General features: G+C 41.1%; 1 protein-coding gene across 1 annotated transcript in view; it reads right to left on the minus strand.

The window, feature by feature from the left end:
* The window catches only part of LOC122081715 (protein PIR-like), an 88,033-nt gene that overhangs the window by 19,637 nt on the left and 50,457 nt on the right, over positions 1-17,939 (minus strand). The window contains exons 9-11 of the mRNA XM_042648919.1: positions 14,582-14,669; positions 14,283-14,410; positions 8,340-8,544 (exon numbers count right to left, since the gene is read on the minus strand). Coding sequence (XP_042504853.1) covers positions 8,340-8,544; positions 14,283-14,410; positions 14,582-14,669 — 421 coding nt within the window. The remainder of the gene's footprint in view (positions 1-8,339; positions 8,545-14,282; positions 14,411-14,581; positions 14,670-17,939) is intronic.

Here is a 17,939-nt window from a genome sequence, read left to right on the forward strand (position 1 = left end):
GAAGCACTTGAATGTACTTAAGAATTACAACAGTAACAAATGGAGAAAAGCAAATAAGATGCAATAACTAAGGGTAACAAGAACATACGAATTGAATTGGAATTGACACTAATTTGTGGGAGCAACTATGATTTTTAATTGAAAGCAAGAATGACATTTACATTGAAGGTTGTGGGGTGGTGGGAAGGTTCTAAATCTTGGTTTCGAGGCTGGTTTCGGGCCTGACCGATACAACCTGGATCTCGTTTCAAGTTTCAGCACTAGGTTTCGATCCTGGGCTTCGTTTTGGCCAGGTCTGAAACCAAACAACTTGGAGATTTCGATCAGTTTTGACAGAGATTTAGTTACATGGTGGTGGGTCCTTGCCAGCTCAGTGGTTGTTTTGGGCTATATTTTGTTTTCTTGTTTCATAGTCCCACTAGGGGAGGTGCACAGCTCAGTTTTAGTTAGTTCCCCCCCCCCCTCCCACATGGTTGGCTGGGTAGAATGCTTTCAATTATTATTATTATCTTATTATTTTTTCTTAATCAAGATAATTTATTGAAGAAGAACAAAGCCAGTAGCATGGTTCAGGGAGTCAGTGGTTTTGGTAGAAATCTACTGAAAACTTTCGCTTCCAACCTGGCTCAAGACGAAACCATGTTTCAATTGAAACTTCCAAGTTTCAGTCGAAATCTTGGCATGTTTCAATGAGTCGGTATCATTTTTCTGAAACATCATAAAACAGTTCTTTAAAAAACTAAGCTTTGATCGAAATGGGTCATATAGTCACAATTTCAACCCATTTCAACAGAATTCGGTGGTTTCGGTTCCGAACATTGTTTTCACTATATTTTGACCATTACACTTGCAAGTCTCGGTGGAACATGTTGGAAGCTTCTTTAAGTCATCTACAACGGAAGTTTAGTTGATTTGAGGGAGACCTCTTGAAGATTCACAGTTTGAGGTATACCCTTTTTAACCTAAAGTAATTTGTTCCTAATTTCTACCTAACTCTTATATTTTTTTCTCCTTCAAAATAATTTTTGTTGAATAATAATACCTAATTAACCAATATGTAAGTATAGAACAACACACAGGCATCATTTTGAGTTGAAAAGACAACAATACTTTTAAAATTCATTATTTTTGAAGTAGAATATATATATATATATATATATTTCATATTTTTTGAACATTTTTAAATAATGTTTCTAATTATAAAAATATAAAAAATCCTTTTTAGTAGTGAAAAAAAGACAATGTGAGGCCATAGATTGGCCAATAGTGTACAGCAAGCTCAGCCCTATCCCAACTTAATGGGGTTGGCTAATCAGCCAACAATGTCTAACATATATAAAATTGAGCTCCAACCACTAAGTTTTAACTCTACTTTTTTTATTTGTTGCAAGAAATAAAATTTTTAAAACAAAAGTTTATAATATAATTCAAAATAGAAAATCAAATCCAAATCCGTGAAGTCGTAGAAAAACCGTGTTATCCTATCTATATAACATATAAAAGAGTGACGCTAACATATACAAAATTGAAGCCACTCCCACTACATAATTATCATTTTTTTTACAAGAGTACATCATGGTTGCTTAGGGAGGAGATGGCGGTGGCATAGCATAGAAGGTATGGCGTACCCACTGGGAATGACATGAAGAAGTCTTAATGCAATTATTGTGGGAAGAAAATCATGGAAGGTGGGGCCACAAGACTGAAACGGAATTTGGAAGGTGAATATAAGGATGTGGCCAAATGCTCTTGAGGTGCAGAAGGCTATGGATACCCTCATGAAGTGAGGAATAAAAAGGAAGTTAGATGAGCGGATGGCAAGGGAAGAGTTTGATGAGGCAGTACAGGAGAGACCAATGTTCAAGGTTTTGCCAAAATTTCACGAAATATTTCAGTTTCACAAGATGTTGAAACAAAACCCCATGAGATTTGTAAAAAATGCAAGGTGTTAGTCGAAACTTTTTTATTTCGGTGAAATTTCGATGAGATATGTGGTTTCGGTATCGTTTCGACTGATACAATACAAACCTTTCCATTTAATATATAGATTTGAAAGAATTCGTTGGTTTCGACTCTAAGGTTTGTTGAACTTGGGTTTTATGTGATTTTTTTTTACCAAATCATTCCCATATAAGCTTGAAACAAGTTTTTGGGCAGCAGTGAAGCGCATCGAAAGAGATGACTTGTTGCATGTGTTTTGTGGAATTTTTTGCAAGATTCAAAGTTATGTGGAATAGGACATAATAGAGAATCTATCCTTTTAGGTCTTCTTTTTTACAAACTAAGGGTTCCACTATGTTTAGAGAGCCTAAAATAAGGTTTCCAAGAAGTTTCGATACCTAATTTGGAAATTTGGGCCTTGAAACTAACCGTTGAAACCTTTCAGGTTTCGACCGATGTTTCGGGATATTAAGCTTGGTCGAAACTTGGCTCAAAACCAAAACCTGGAATCTTGGAAGAGGCAGGAGGAAGGGACTTTGATTTTGATTCTGATGAGGACTTTGTGCCTGCTGATGTGGAGGTAAAGGCAAAGGCAGAGGCAAATACGGAAGGCGAGATCAGCAAGCCGTATTACACATATGTAGAAGGATGAGAGAGAAAAAGAGTTTAAGGGAGGATCTAATTCCTTTAGAGCAGCTACAGAGAAGCTGGTCCTTGTGGTTCTTCTACACGGGGTAGAAAAAAACATAAGCAGGCAGAATTTCCCTTCAAGAAGTCACAGAGTGTGAGGGGAGCCCCACCCTGCCCCCAGTAGACAGTGATTGTGATGCTACTGACATACTTGAGCACGATCCTGCAGTTTTCAGAACTCAGACTAATAGACAGCGAAAGATGAAGCAAGTTTGGTCTCATTGGAGGGAAAGGTGGGGGAAGTGGAGTCAAAATGGTCCTTCTACCACAATATCCTAACAATGCTACTGAGGGACCCTACTAACAGAGCGTGCAAGACACTGTAGGGAACGTTGGGGAGGGAGTGAAGGAGCCCAATCTTTATGAGTTGCTAAATGTACATCTTCCCCAGCAGAGGAAGGAGTTAGAGGAGTACATAGCATAGTTGCCATGGCGTCTAGGCTACCCAAGGCATTGGAGGGGGTCCAGACGCCTAGACACCTAGACGTCATCTTGACAACTACGGTACATAGGACCTTCAATGGCTTATGGTCAAATTATGGAGCGATTGTGATGTGTGATGGTTGGATTGGACCTACTAGACAGTCTATCATCAACTTTATGGTACAATGGGATAGTAGCACCGTGTCCTTAAGTCTGTTGATGCATCCAAGGAAAAGAAGGATGTAAAATATATTTATAACTTACAGAATGAGGTGGTCTAGGAGATGGGGGTAGAGAACATTGTCCAAGTGGTGACGGAAAATGATAGTAACTTCAAGAAGGCAAGGGAGGGATTGATGAACAACAACAGATACCACCTGTTTAGGACCCCTTATGCAGCCTACTACATTGCCGTTATGCCGAAGGACATGGGAAAGAAGACATTGATACGAAGTGTAGTAGAGAGGGCAAGACAAATGTTCAAATTTGTATACAACCATGGATATACCCTATAGATACTGAGGACCAAGTGTGGTAGAGAGTTGGTTAGGCCGGGCATATCTCGATTTTCCACCAACTACATTGCCCTGAAGAGATTTGAGGCAAAGAAGGTAAGACTCAAATCTATGTTTGCCTCAGAGGAGTGGTTTAGTTAGAGGGAGGCGGATTCTCCAGAGGGTAGAGTAGTCTAGTTGACCATATGTTGGAAAATGTGTTTGGAAATAAGTTTAAAAATACCTTGTACTTTGTTTCATTTTGAAATTTGGTTTTTCCATATACAAAGATTTGCTGGTTTTGGAGTTGCTTTTGAGAAAGGCACTTTAGTGTGTATACTTAGTCCCACATTAGAATGACAAGAGGCTAATAAGAATGGGATTCTAAGGGTAAAATTTCGTTAGAGAGATATCTCTCCTCACTAATGTCTGGGTTGTTCCGGGGTGCATTTTGCACGCACACTTATGCCAAGTCAAGCCAATCCGTGACGTGCCCTGTTGAGGCGGGGCGGGGCTTTAACATAAGAATATTATATTTGCTTTGGACCAAAACCAACGTCGGATGTAACTTAGACGACATCGATGGAACCGTCCACCAAAATGATGCTGTTTGAATCTTAAACGAAACAGGTTTTAGGCCATTGAGAACCGTCCAAAATGTTGGCGTCATCCCTTAACAAAACATCATAAACGACTCTCAACATGCTCTGTTCGACATGCAATGTAATTCAGACAACGTCGTCAGATAGTGGAACAACATCATCTACCATGTCGTCCACATCTCGTTACATGTCATTTGGAACTCACTCGAAGCTGTTTTTAATGGCTATTTTCAGAAAGTCACCTCTCTTGGAAAGGGTTCTTTGAAGGGGGTTTTCACCTCTATAAATAGAGGTTGTCCCAAGCCATTCAAAATGGATTCTATAGTGATATTTTCTCTCAGAAAGCTCTCTTTCTTGTCACGATTTCTCTCCTAAAACTGAGTTCAGTATTGAAATTTCATATGTTGTTTCCATTGCTCTTGTGGGTTTGAGCAAAACCTAGAAGACTCAAGGGGTTTGCAATAAGGGAGTGCACCACTGCTGTCGAAAGCCACTAGGCTATTGTATCTTGGGAGGCCAATTTGGGTTCACCCGGCTGCACCAATATGGGGCGACTATGGTCTTAAAGAAAGTGCCCATTGGTACACCTCAACCTTCATTTTCATTATTTTGATTCATCTTGATATTCTGGAGAAGCACTTTCCTTTAACATACAAGTCATACATCTCTCGATAGTCTATCGTTACTTATTTGGAACAACATCATATCTAGTGAGCTATTCTAGCACAACCTAAAGAATGTTGACACATTACTTGAGCTAGTGGTGAAGGTATTGAGGATGGTCGACTTTGAGAAAGAAGCCTACCCTACCACACTTGTATGTGGCAGTGGAGATAGTGGAGCTACAGCTAAATAGTCCAAGATCGCTAGGAGAGGAAACTTATGCATCCAGTGTATATGGCAGTAAGTTTTTAATTTCTATTTTATACAAACGAAAGTCAAATTACGTTCCATTAACAACTTCATAAGCATTCACAAGTGGTTTATGTTATTTTCAACATACTATCTAAATCCCAAGTACCAATACAAGCATGGACTTGGGATGAATCAAGATTGATAGATGTAGTGCAGGATGTGGTGGCCAAATTGGAGTCGAACCAAGATGTCCAATTAGCCTGCAATAGTGAGGTATACTTGTAGTTTCTCAAGTTTTCACAATCAATGCAATTAGGACCATTAACAGACTGATGTTGACGTATCAATGTTTGAAATGGAAATAGCTAAAGACCTTCATGGATGCACTAAGGACTTTTGGCCATGCAGCCACAAAGGCTAATCGGGAAATTATTGTTTCTGGTAAGTACATTAGTTTAGTTTCCTTGTTCAATTCAAAATTTTCACATATGTATGTATCCAAGTTCAACCAGGTACCAAGAATATTCTAATGTAGGTGAATGGTAGGTACCATAGGGGAGAGATGCATATAACTTGAGAAAGGTCGCAACTAAGGTGCTTTCCTAGATATTTTCAGCCTCTAGATGCGAGTGCAACTGGAGTACATTTTCACTCATCCACTCGAAGAGGTGGAACTGATTGAGTCATAAATGTCTTGGGCAGCTAGTGTATTATGTACACTAAAGCATGAGATTGAAGATGCAACACATACGCATGGAGATGGACAATGACAAAGACCCGATTGAACTCGACATCTTCTAGCTAGAGTCAGATAATGAGGATCCCCTCATGACTGGGTGAGGGATCGCAATGACCCCCGTGATGGGTTAGCCCGATGGTAGGTCGACCCTAAAATAGCTAGTTAGATGGGGGACAATGTTAGTGAGTTCATGTCTTCTCAATATAGTCGAGTCCACACACATACACCTGGAACCTTTTGAGTCCCAGCCTGACGGGGATGATGAGGCTGTCAAGAGGTTGCATTCCAATGGCTGCACTCGTACATCATCACCCTCTGATGGTGGTGATAGCTATAAATTTACGAGCATTCAAAAGGATTTTTACCAAGCAGAGGGGGAGCCGGAGCCTATCCAATTTACAAGAGAGACTTAGTTTGATCATGCTACTAAGGATGCCGACCATGGTGCACATGCCCCCACAAGTTTAGGTTATCTTAGAGGCTTGCGCCATCAGTTCATACTAGAAGAGGAGCATGATAGAATTAACATGCAGATAAATGTGTCTTCCTTGTTTGACACATTTGGAGGCCTTAGTTTGGAGGGTAGTCATAGTTGGCATGGTGCCAAGGAGAACCAAGGAGTTGGAGGGCTGCCTAAGCGCTTAGGCGACAAGCCGCCCTCCTTAAGGAGCCTAAGGAGACCAAGTGTTATTTTTTTATTTCCCCTCTTTTCTAACATTATTTAGTGTGCTACATGTACCTTGTATCATAAAAAATCAGCATTAAGCCATATCAAGTCATTAAAAATCAACATTAAACCACATCAAATCATAAAAAAATCAACACCAAGTCATAAAAAATCAACATTTAGAGAATGCTTTTGTTCCATAATAAGTTTGACTAGTCAAATGATTTTAATTTTACATGAGACTTTTTGTATTAGGTATAACACAAAACCAACTTCCCAACAAGTCTAAGATTACTTAAAATCTGAGTTGTTATGACAAAGTTGTACGTATTTTAAAGTGTGCGAATGCTGCTAAAATTGTCTGAATGAAAATAATTTTATGGATATCAAAACAAAAGATTATTTTAACAACTATTGTTGCCTCTATTGGAATGGCTATGAAGACACCAATCATATTTTTTTCGACTGCCCGTTCTCCTCCAGCATCTGGAAGCGTATCCTTGGCAAGCTATGGCCAGCCATAAGGCGTCTAGTCCCCCTTCCTAGAGAATGGATTTGGATCGACATGACCTTTTTTGATAACATGATTTGTGACTATGCTGGGAAGCTCGCATTCTGCGCCACCATCAACCTCATTTGGATGGAGAGAAATCTGTGTAGATGGTCTTCTAACTCTAGATCCTATGATAAGATTTGGAACGCCATCTACTTCGATGTCTCCTCCAAACTTATCCAGGCCCCTCATGGTCCAGTCTCTGACACCCTAAGGAACAAGCTTATTGTTGTTTCCTAGGGTCTTCTATTATCTATCTTTTCTTCCCACACCCCCCACCCTTTAAGGGTTTTTCCCCTCTGCTTAGTGCAACTCTTGCCTTATCTCCTCCCCCTTTTCTCCTTGCTTTATATAGTTTTTTACCCACAAAAAAAATAAAAAAAATAGAACTGAGAAAAATATCAGCATTTAAAAGTTCAAAATTGCCCCTACAACCAAAAATCCAGTTTTGGTTCTTGGACTAGGGGTGTTAACTTTTTATCCTTTTGGAATTTGATTTTTAAACTATTTTTATTGGATTCAAATAGGGTGTATTTACTTATTTATGAATAATATTTTAAGTAAATGTTTTAAACTTAAATGATATTTGGCATAAATAAGTGCAAAAAAATAAGGCGACATGCAGTGCAATAAGGCGATAGTTGCCTAGACCCTAGGCAAACCGCCTGGATGCCAAGGCAACGCCTTGACAACTATGTAGGTAGTAGTGGATATAGTGGGGTTTAGGTAGCCGTGATAGTGGTGTGCATCATCATTTCACACATGCACATCCAGTGTTGGGTATAGTGGGTTTGATCAGCATGGTTCTTCATCATCTTCATTCAACACTACTCACGATGATCACAGGGTGTAGCATATTTGTGGATAGCATCTTCTCATTCCCAGGCTCCTAAGCAACACTATCAGCTCAGTCCACCTTGCAGCTATAGTGGAGGCATGTTTGTATCATCTTCCCAACCTAGTGATCTATATCGAGGTTGGGGTACCTAGATTATGTTGATGATGAGACCTATCAGATTGTTGTGATGGACTTTGATGTTTTTTCCGACATGCTAAGACATGGGCCTTCTTTTGTGATTGAGTTGAAGGAATGGTTTAGTCGGTGGCAAAAATCTTCCTCGTATTTTGAGTCCAGCCAGAACTCCATGTGGTATTATTAACATACAGTAGGAGACAAGGAGGAAGGGAATGAGTCTTTTGAGTTTCATCTTTGATGTGGGTTGACTAATTTCTGTCCCACATCAGATAATTATGTGCTTATTTTAGATTGAAAGCTACTCTCTCAGTCCATCTGCGAGGAAAGGTCATAATCTAGTTAAAAAATAAATAAAGAGATAGAAATAAAAACTTGTGATCGTAAGCTAATTTTGCATACCAGCAGCTTCTGCCTGTTTTGATATGGTGTTGAAGTATGCTCGATTTGAGCATTTAGGGTCTGATGTGATTGCAGCAGTTGCAGATTTGAATAGGGAGACAATAGGGCTGTCTCCATCTTGAGAATGGAATATTTGCCCATCAGCTCCAGGAATCAAACCCAACCATGGAGCTATCTGCATGAAATGTGTAGTATCGACTTCTCTCTGTTCAACATGTGAACATACATTTATTAGATGCCACAAACTGAAAAGTCAAAAAAAATTAAGTAACAAACAACAACAAAAACAAAAAAGCCTTATCCCAACTTAATGGGCTCAGCTACATGGATCCAAGCAATGCCAAGGAAAAAGAAAAGTAGTCGTTGAAGAAAACAAATTAGTAAAAACACTAATGACGAAATAAACACAGCTAAAGAGGGTCCCTTCTTAAAAAAAATTAAGCATCAATAAGAAATGTATGTTTGACCCTTGTATTAGAAGCATACCTTTTAAGAAATTTATTGAATAAGAAATAGATGCCAAAGACAGTAAGAGGAAAATGAAACAATTCTCCCACAACTGCTTCGTGATTCTCCATCATTCAACTATGAACTAAATAGTTTAGAAATGAAATTTTATCTCCATTTTTTTGAACTATGGAAGAAGCCTGTCCCTTCTTTTATTCATTGTATAAATCTAAACCTCTAACGGACCCACTCTCCCTCTCCATGTCTCTATTCATCTTGCACTCAGCACACCAATCATATTATAGAGTGTCACACCCTAAGGGACGAAGTGAATACTATTCTTTCTCTCTCTGGAGTTTTTTGCAGTTTGTGATAGCCACTAATGAATTTCCTCCAAGGGCAGAAATAAACTCTAATTCTCTCTTGGAGCTCTCATATTTCTGTAATATTGTCTAGGACCACTACTCTCTCTCCATAGCTTTTTGCAGTATGTGATAACTGATAAGACTAATTATCAAAGTATATGTCAGCAATAACTTGTGAACACATTCTGGAGATGAATGTACAGTCCTGGTTAACCCTTCATTTTTCCATGCACCCCGGTTTAGCACTTTGATCGAACTTACAACTACTCCTATTATGAACCAGAACCTCTGACTTAGGACCTGAATTCCCAAAACAGAGAATGGCCAAAATAGTAAAAGCAAACACTTAAACAATGCTAGTGAAGTATACAGGTAAATGAAACTAGGATCCTCTGCATCACTCAACCTGTATCACCCTGTACCAGTCTTCATTTTGACTATAAGGCCTGATGTGGCCAATCCCAACAGTTGGATTTATGGAGGGATCTCTGGATTGGCAAAATGTCAAATTTTAGGGCTCCAAGTTGACATATGCCCTATCTTCTATTGCATTCTTTCCTTTGTATTACCAACGGTATAAATTGGTCTTGTTTTCAACAAAATTTTCATCATTTACAATGAGGTATACAGAATTCCATTTGCGCTTACTTGTAGGCAAGATTTTGGCCCCATCTGACTTGCCATGTGTCACATATGGACCTTATAAAGGGTGCGGATTATATGGAGGTTCTGAACACAGGAAAGAGAATAGCGGCTGTTTGTTTTTTGGTTGGAGGGGGGGGGGGGGGGACTAGGAATAGCACTAAGATTAATGGCAAATATAGTTTTAGGGATCAGATATAGCCGATTAGGCTTGTTTTGGTTGAAGGGATTTCAAATGAGGCTAGGGTTAATGAAAGCTGAAGATATTGCATTGGTTTATAGCAACATAAGAAAGTTGGGCATAGCTCAACAAAGAATAGGGTTCTTAATTGCTCAAGAGGGAAATGGCATTAGTTGGATCACTAAAAGATGTAAGGGTCTTCAGGTCATGTACTGTGAAGCTGTTTGGAGACATAGGAGGCTTTCTGTGATGACACAATTGAGAAGTTGGAGACGAATTTCGATAAAAAGAATGGTAAAGTTGGAGATCTTGGTTTCAGCATTACTAGAGACAGGGAGAAAGTTTGGGTTCACTGCTCCAGTGGGTGAGGAATATTGGTCCAACTTCTTCAGAAGGGTTGATCATAAATTTGGGTAGAATGTGAAATTGACATGTTGGACTGAAAGAAAAAGGGGGGGGGGGGGGGATCAAACTCAGAAGCTTATGGAAGAGTCCATTGCCTTATGGGGTAAGACCCCTCTAAGCGGTGGATCAAGCTATGGTGTCCTTTAATTCTCCTTTTCAGCACTTGGTCTTTTTGCTTCTGATCTCCTTTCCTGTGCCTTTTCAATTCTTAGGGAGGAGAGGGAGTGGTGTATGCAGTTTGTTATTACACGCTGCTTCTTTTAGGTGGCTGTTAAGAGTGGGTTGGGTCCAGAGGAGCTGTGGGGTCTTGTTGTAGTAGTTTATTTATTCTCTTGTTGCTGTTCCACTTGGGCCAGGTCTTCTGTGGCCTTGGATTGTACACTGGTCTCTTTTTATCTTGTTACAATCCCAGACACCTTGTAATCAAACCAAAATAAGGAGAAAGGAAGAAGAGAAGAAGAAGAGACGAGAGAAGAGAGAGGTACAACCGAAGGAGACTCCCAAAAGATGAGAAGTGACCTGCGATCTTACCAGAGTGGTTTGATCGCAGGTTTTCCCCTAACTTAATATTATTCCATAACAATGAAAGTACAAGAATACCCAAAGACATAACATAATAACCCTAAACCAAAAATACTGGGCCGATAGGACAGAATTGACACTATCGGTCCAGGGAAACTAGCACTAATCCCGATAGCGGGATTAGTGTCAGTCTCAACACTCCCCCTCAAGCTGGAGCATACACATCACCCATGCTCAACTTGGTACAACCATTACGAAAACTAGGAGCAAACATAGACTTAGTGAACATATCAGCCAACTGATCTGACGAAGGAACAAAGGGGTTCTCAATCAGCTTCTTCAGAACAACATCACGAACAAAGTGGCAGTCCACCTTTATGTGCTTGGTCCAGACCAGATAGCTAGCAATGTACATCGCAGCTTGGTTGTCACAATACATCTTCATGTGCTTGGTCATGGGAAATCCCAACTCCAACAGTAAAGACCGTAGCTACATCAACTTAGCAATGGTATGAGCCATAACTATATATTCTGCCTCTGCACTAGATCGGGCAATGGGTGTCTGCTTCTTACTATGCCACGTAACCAAATTACCTCCAACAAAAGTAGATCTCCGATTACTAGCAGAACTAGCCCAATCAGCATCAAAATAACCAACTAGTTCCATATGCCGATTAGGACGATAGATCAGCCCCTTTCCAGGAGCATCCTTCAGGTAGCGAAGAACACGGACAGCATCGTCCCAATGTGCTTTCTGAGGAGACTGAATGAACTGACTGAGTACTTCAACAACATAAGAGATGTTAGGACATGTCACAGTAAGATATATCAACTTGCCAATCAAAATCCTGTATTGATGCACATCCTGGAGGGGTTCGCCATCATAAACTCCAAACTTCTGGTGAGGATCCATAGGGATATCAACAGGTTTGAAAGCAAGCATACCAGTATCAGATAAAAGGTCCAGCACGTATTTCCTTTGAGATAGGCTGATCCCTTTCTTGCATCGGATCACCTCAATCCCAAGAAAATAATGAAGTTGACCCAAGTCCTTGGTCTGAAAGTGTTGCTGAAGAGAAGCTTTCACTTCAGAAATTTCTGCCTCGTCATTACCAATAAGTATAATATCATCAACATAAACTACCAAGACAACCATTTTATCACCATTGCGACGAACAAAGACAGAATGATCAGAATAACACTGAGAAAATTCACAACTATGGTAGCACTGAACTTGTCAAACCATGCCCGAGGAGACTGTTTAAGCCCATAAATAGCCTTGTGTAAGCGACACACACGACCTTTATTCTCCCCCTGAGCAACATAACCAGGAGGTTGCTCCATATACATCTCTTCCTGTAGATCACCATACAAGAAGGCATTTTTAATGTCCAACTGAAACAATGGCCAATCAAAGTTGACAGCAAGAGGAATAAGTAGATGAATAGAGTTCAACCTAGCAACCGGGGAGGTCTCAAAATAATCAACTCCATATGTCTGAGTGTACCCCTTGGCAACCAGACGGGCTTTCAACCGCTCAATGGAGCCATCATAGTGATATTTAACAGTGTACATCCAACGAAACTTCACCAAATCCTTACCAGGAGGTAAATCTACCAGGCTCCAGGTACCATGACTCAAGAGAGCATCCATTTCTACATCCATGGCAGCTTTCCATCCAGGGACACATAGGGCATCATTATGGGTGCGGGGAATAGAGTTAGTAGAAAGTGACAGTGCAAGTCCATGAAAGGTAGAGGAAAGATGAGACAATGAAACAAAGTTATCAATAGGATACACAACAAGAGATTTTTGAGTGCAAAAACGTGTACCTTTTCTTTGAGCAAGCAATTGGTAACTCATCAGGCGGAGAAGGAAGAGGAGCTTCACCAGAGGGAGTTGACAGTGGAGGAAGTGAATCAGCTGGAGTATTGGTTGCTCCACTTGGCTGTCCAACCTTCTTCTTGTGCTGATAAACCTGTAGAGGAGGTGAGTCACTGGTACTAGGAGTGTCAGGAAAGGGTATGAGGGAAGGAATGAGAGGAGACGGAGAAGTCCACGTCATACTAGGCTGGGACACCAGAGGAGAAAAAAAAGAGGTGCCTTCAAAGAAAGTCACATCAGCACTAACAAGGAGACGTGAGTAATGGGATAGCACTTGTACCCTTTCTGAGTACGTGAGTAACCCAAAAAAATGCACTTAGTAGACCTGGGGGACAATTTGTCTACATGCACATGCAAATTATGGACAAAACATACACATCCAAAAACTCGTGGAGGAACAAAAAAACTAGGTAAAGTAGGAAATATAACAAAAAAAGGAGACTTATCTGAGAGAACTGAAGATGGCATGTGCCATGAGATAAACCTTCACAGACTGAACCCAAAGTAGGCAATTCGAACTTCCCTTGAGCTTAATAGAGGTAATCTGATTGTCCGAGGCAGAAGTAGTAGACATAGGGGTAGTAGATTTATTCTCAGACATGAGAACCAAAAAAAATTACAATAAATCAGACCTGAACCGCACAACCAGCGCAGGAACCTTGCAATAAATCGAGTAGTGGCAACCTTGCGATCCAACGGCTTTAGGTATTCAGTTAGCAAAACACAATCCATATGCAAACTAAATCACTTCATGTGATTTACACCATGGCAGATGCAGCAGTAGGTGGCTACACACCAAAAACCTTCAGCGCAAAACCGAGATCAGTAGAGAGGAACTGAAAAACCTCGATTTGATTACAAAGGCTCTGATACCATATTACAATCCTAGATACCTTGTAATCAAACCAAAATAAGGAGAAAGGAAGAAGAGAAGAAGAAGCGAAGAGAGAAGAGAGAGAGGTAAAACCGAAGGAGACTCCCAAAAGATGTGACCTGCGATCTTACCAGAATGGTTTGATCGCAGGTTTTCCCTTAACTTAATATTATTTCATAAAAAGGAAAGTACAAGAAGACCCAACGACATAACATAATAACCCTAAACCAAAAATACTGGGCCGATAGGAAAGAATTGACCCTATCGGTTCAGGAAAACTAGCGTTAATCCCGATAGCGGGATTAGCGTCAGTCTCAACGTATCTTAAGAAGAATCTTCAGCTCGTTGCCATGCAAGAAAACAGATTAGTGTAACAGCAAATAGGAAAGGCGTTTTGGATGGGTTTTAGGGCCAGGGTTTGAGAAGGCTGGAAACTAAAGAAGAAAGAAACTAAGTATCACTGATAACTAGAAAGAAAAGTCCGTCCAATTAAAACTAATACTCATTAGGCCCTATGAAATTATAAAAATCTATACATAGATAAATTCCTGACGAATTACCATTTGGCATGTCCAGAAAAATTTATGGAAGTATTTTGTGTGAGAAAAGTATATGAATCTCACCAACACAATATCAAGAAGACCCATCCAGTATATTACACTTCCAATTTCCTTTATGCCATGAAGAACTTCTGCCTTTAGCTCGGATTTCGATCCCCAGTTAAGCTGTTCCTTAACCATCCTCTGACAACCTGATGATAAGAAAATATATCATAAATACCAGAACAGATTAAAGCACAACTGGATTCATCTGATATAACGATGCCAACTTATAAAAATGTTTTTGAAGCTCAACTAACTCCTACAAATTTGATATTAATTTGATAATTCATCACAACTAGGATTTGTTTAGGTTACTCTACCTGCAACACCTCCATCAAAGGGAAGCAGTCCAATAGATTTTGGCAATGCTTCCTGTAATCCACTAATCATTGGTTCAAGTGTTGTTATCTGAAACATGAAGTCAATAAGACAATAGATGAATATTGTGCTTTATTCCAAACAAAGAAGTAGATAACCAATGGCAATGAGGAACTATAAGCCTATATTCTGCAGGTGGTATTATTTGTCTGAATCAGCCACTCAGTTTTGCTTGACCAGGAATTAACAGGGAACAAGAATCTTCCATTCAAATCCATAAAATAGAAAACATGACATGATTTCTCTGAATTATAAATGTCAAGGTACATTACATAGGTTATTTAGCTCATTAGAATACTAAAAGGCTTTGAATTCAAATATCACAAATACACTTTTGGCAATAAGTAAATTCAATTGCAACGGGAAAATGTAGTGGTTTCCTTCCCTGAGGACCTCCGTCTTTCTTCCTTGAGGTTGGGCACCATGGTCCCTTCCCCCTTGTTGGGGCCCCCCCTCTCCATCCCTCCTACTCTTCTGGCATCTCTCCTCCTCCTCCTTCTACCTCCCCCACCTTTATTCCTTTTGATCCTCCGTTGGGCAATGCATGGGGTTCCCAACCTATGCACTTCGTCCCACCCCCTACTGATAGCCTTCCCCTGCATTTCATCCCTCCAACCACGCTGGGCGAATCTCTCATTGCTAAGTGTCCGGAAGGGGTGCTTGACTCTGCAGCTTCTAGGTGGTCCTCATCCCTCGTTGGCCATTTTTTGGGGAAAAGCCCTCCTTTTCATCTTGTAAAATCTTCCCGCTTAAAACAATGGAAGCCGGCTGGTATTGTGGGCATCTTTCTGCTGAACCAAGGGTACTTCACGTTCAAAATTAAGATATGTATCGGTATCAGTTTCCGTATCGGTCGGCCAAAATTAAGATATGTATCAGAGGGTATCGTATCGTATCGGAGATACGCTAAGATACGCTAAAGATAAGCATATAAATGGATAGGAAACACTATTTTATACACTTTTGCATAAAAAAAAAAGTTCAAAAAAGCTATATATAACATGTATTATGCATAAACAGTAAATTGAGAGTATCGCACTAAGAATCCAATGTTTGTAGTTGTCCCAAAAATGTAAAATCCTTGTTCCCAACCTTGATTTCCAATTTAGTTAAAGAGAAAAATGGTTGGAAGCAACATTGGAACAAAAACACCTCAAAATATTGTGTTTTTTTGAAAAATTACTCATCTTGCCCATTTTATGGCCGTATCGGTATGTATCGGTACGTATCGGTGTGTATTGGTCGATACATACCAATACACACTGATACGTACCGATACGTACATTTCACTTCGATTTTGAATTTTCCATAGACTATCGGTACGTGTCGGTGCGTATCACTGCATATCGGTGTGTATTGGTGGTGTATCGGTGTGTAACGGTATGTATCGTAAGATACATATCAATACAAAAGGGTTTTAAAAATTTCATGTATCGTATTGGTTCGTATCATATCGGTAAGAGCCGATAAGTATACGATACAATACAGACCGATACTTTAAACCCTGTTGGAGGGAGGTCTGGGGAGTGTGAGACAATCCCCCATTTTCCTCCGTCCTTGGCATCGCCGGTTGCTGCTCAACCGTGTTGATTATTCCACCATCCCCCTTTGGGTCTCTCTTCTGGATCTCCCTCTCCATTTCTGGTGTTCGGAGGGCCTGAGCATGGTGGGCTTTGTTCTGGGACAGCCTCTTTGCTCTGATGTTAGGAACTGTTGAAAGCACAAATTGGCGTTTGCTCGTATTTACGTGGAAATATCCGCCTCTGCAGCTCTCCCTTCATCGATCTCAGTCCAAGATGGGGAAGATTTCTACTTCCAACAGGCCGTTAGCTACGACTGGAGGTCCCCCCAATGCCTCTGCTGTAAGGTTTTTGGGTATGACACTGCTGAACACCGTCCGAGGTCTTCGTCGAGTGCTTCTGAGATTGTGAGGCCTCTTGCAAACGACATTTCCCTGAGGTGGACCACTCTGTTACGTTGGCCTCAAGCCGAAGACCTTTTATCCCACCTCCAGATCAAGGTCGACGTCGCACCAAATGGCGAAAAACCCTCCGCCATGCCTCTGACGCTTCTCTGGTTCAGGCAACCCCTGTGGTGAATCTGACTGTCCTACAAAATCGAGAATGTAGTCTAACCTGGATGTTCCCAACCCTTTGGCTCGACCTGTCGCTATCGATGCTCCCTCTCCTGTGCACTCTGAAGTTCTTGCTACCATCGAAAACTCCTCGGACTCAAATAATGACGACTCCTTGGATGAAGATCTTCTTACCTTAGCCTTCTCCCCTAATTTTGGACCTGGCAGCAACTCTGTTTCCTCTGCCGAGGTTGGAGATTCGAAGCTTGAATCCTCTAAGGAAGACTCCTCTTCTGTCGAATCTACTGGAGCCTCGGCAAATGACCCTTCTTATTTGGTTGATCCTTCTGTCAGCCCCACCAATGCTGACATCGACTTGGAAGTGGGGCCCAACAACTTTAGTCAATTGCTGATGGGTTGGAGACTTGTGCGGACTTGTCTGGTCCATCCAAATTAAAATTGTCCGATGACCCATCCACCTGCAACCCATCTGTTCCTTTGCCCGGGCGGGCCCACTCATCAGGCCCATCCCCATATGATCACCCCATTTTAGCCCATTCCAACAAGTTTCCACCCATCCATAAGCCCACATCCACACCTAATGCCACTCCTGGACCCTCCCTCAGTGCCCGCTTCCTTTGGCTCGACCCAAGCTCTAGGCGTGATCCTTCGTCTTTACCCACCAATCTAGTCTCTCTGCCGATGGAAACTGCCCCCTTCAAAACTCTCACCTTTTGTCATCCAAGCAATCCCTAGCCATTGTTGGTTCCAACCCCCCTTTGTCCTCCCAGAGTCGCCAATCCTCTCGGCCAAAATCAATTCAAGCTTGCTCCCTCTCCCAGGGAGCTCGAGAAGCCTTCCTCCCCCTCTGCCTGATGTCTCAAGGCCTTGTCTGGAACCTCAGGGGCCTCAACTCCCCTGAGGCCCCTCCGTTTGCTACTTAAAGATTTGAGCCTTGTGTTTTTCTGCCTCTTGGAAACTCATATTAAAGAGCAAGCTTTCTCTAGAGTAGCTTCCTCCACTGCCCCTGGATGGTCCTCTCTCATTAACCACTCGTCACCCAAATGGTAGGATCTATTTCATCTAGGATGCCTCCAAGCTCTCTGTCTCCCTCATTTCTTCAGCCTCTCAGATCCTCCACCTTTCCATCTCGGACAATGCTGGTAGCTTCTCATTCTTGTTTTCTGCCATTTATGCCTCCAACCGAATGCAAGAGAGGAGCATTC

This window comes from Macadamia integrifolia, chromosome 6, assembly GCF_013358625.1.
Source record: "Macadamia integrifolia cultivar HAES 741 chromosome 6, SCU_Mint_v3, whole genome shotgun sequence".
NCBI lineage: Eukaryota > Viridiplantae > Streptophyta > Magnoliopsida > Proteales > Proteaceae > Macadamia > Macadamia integrifolia.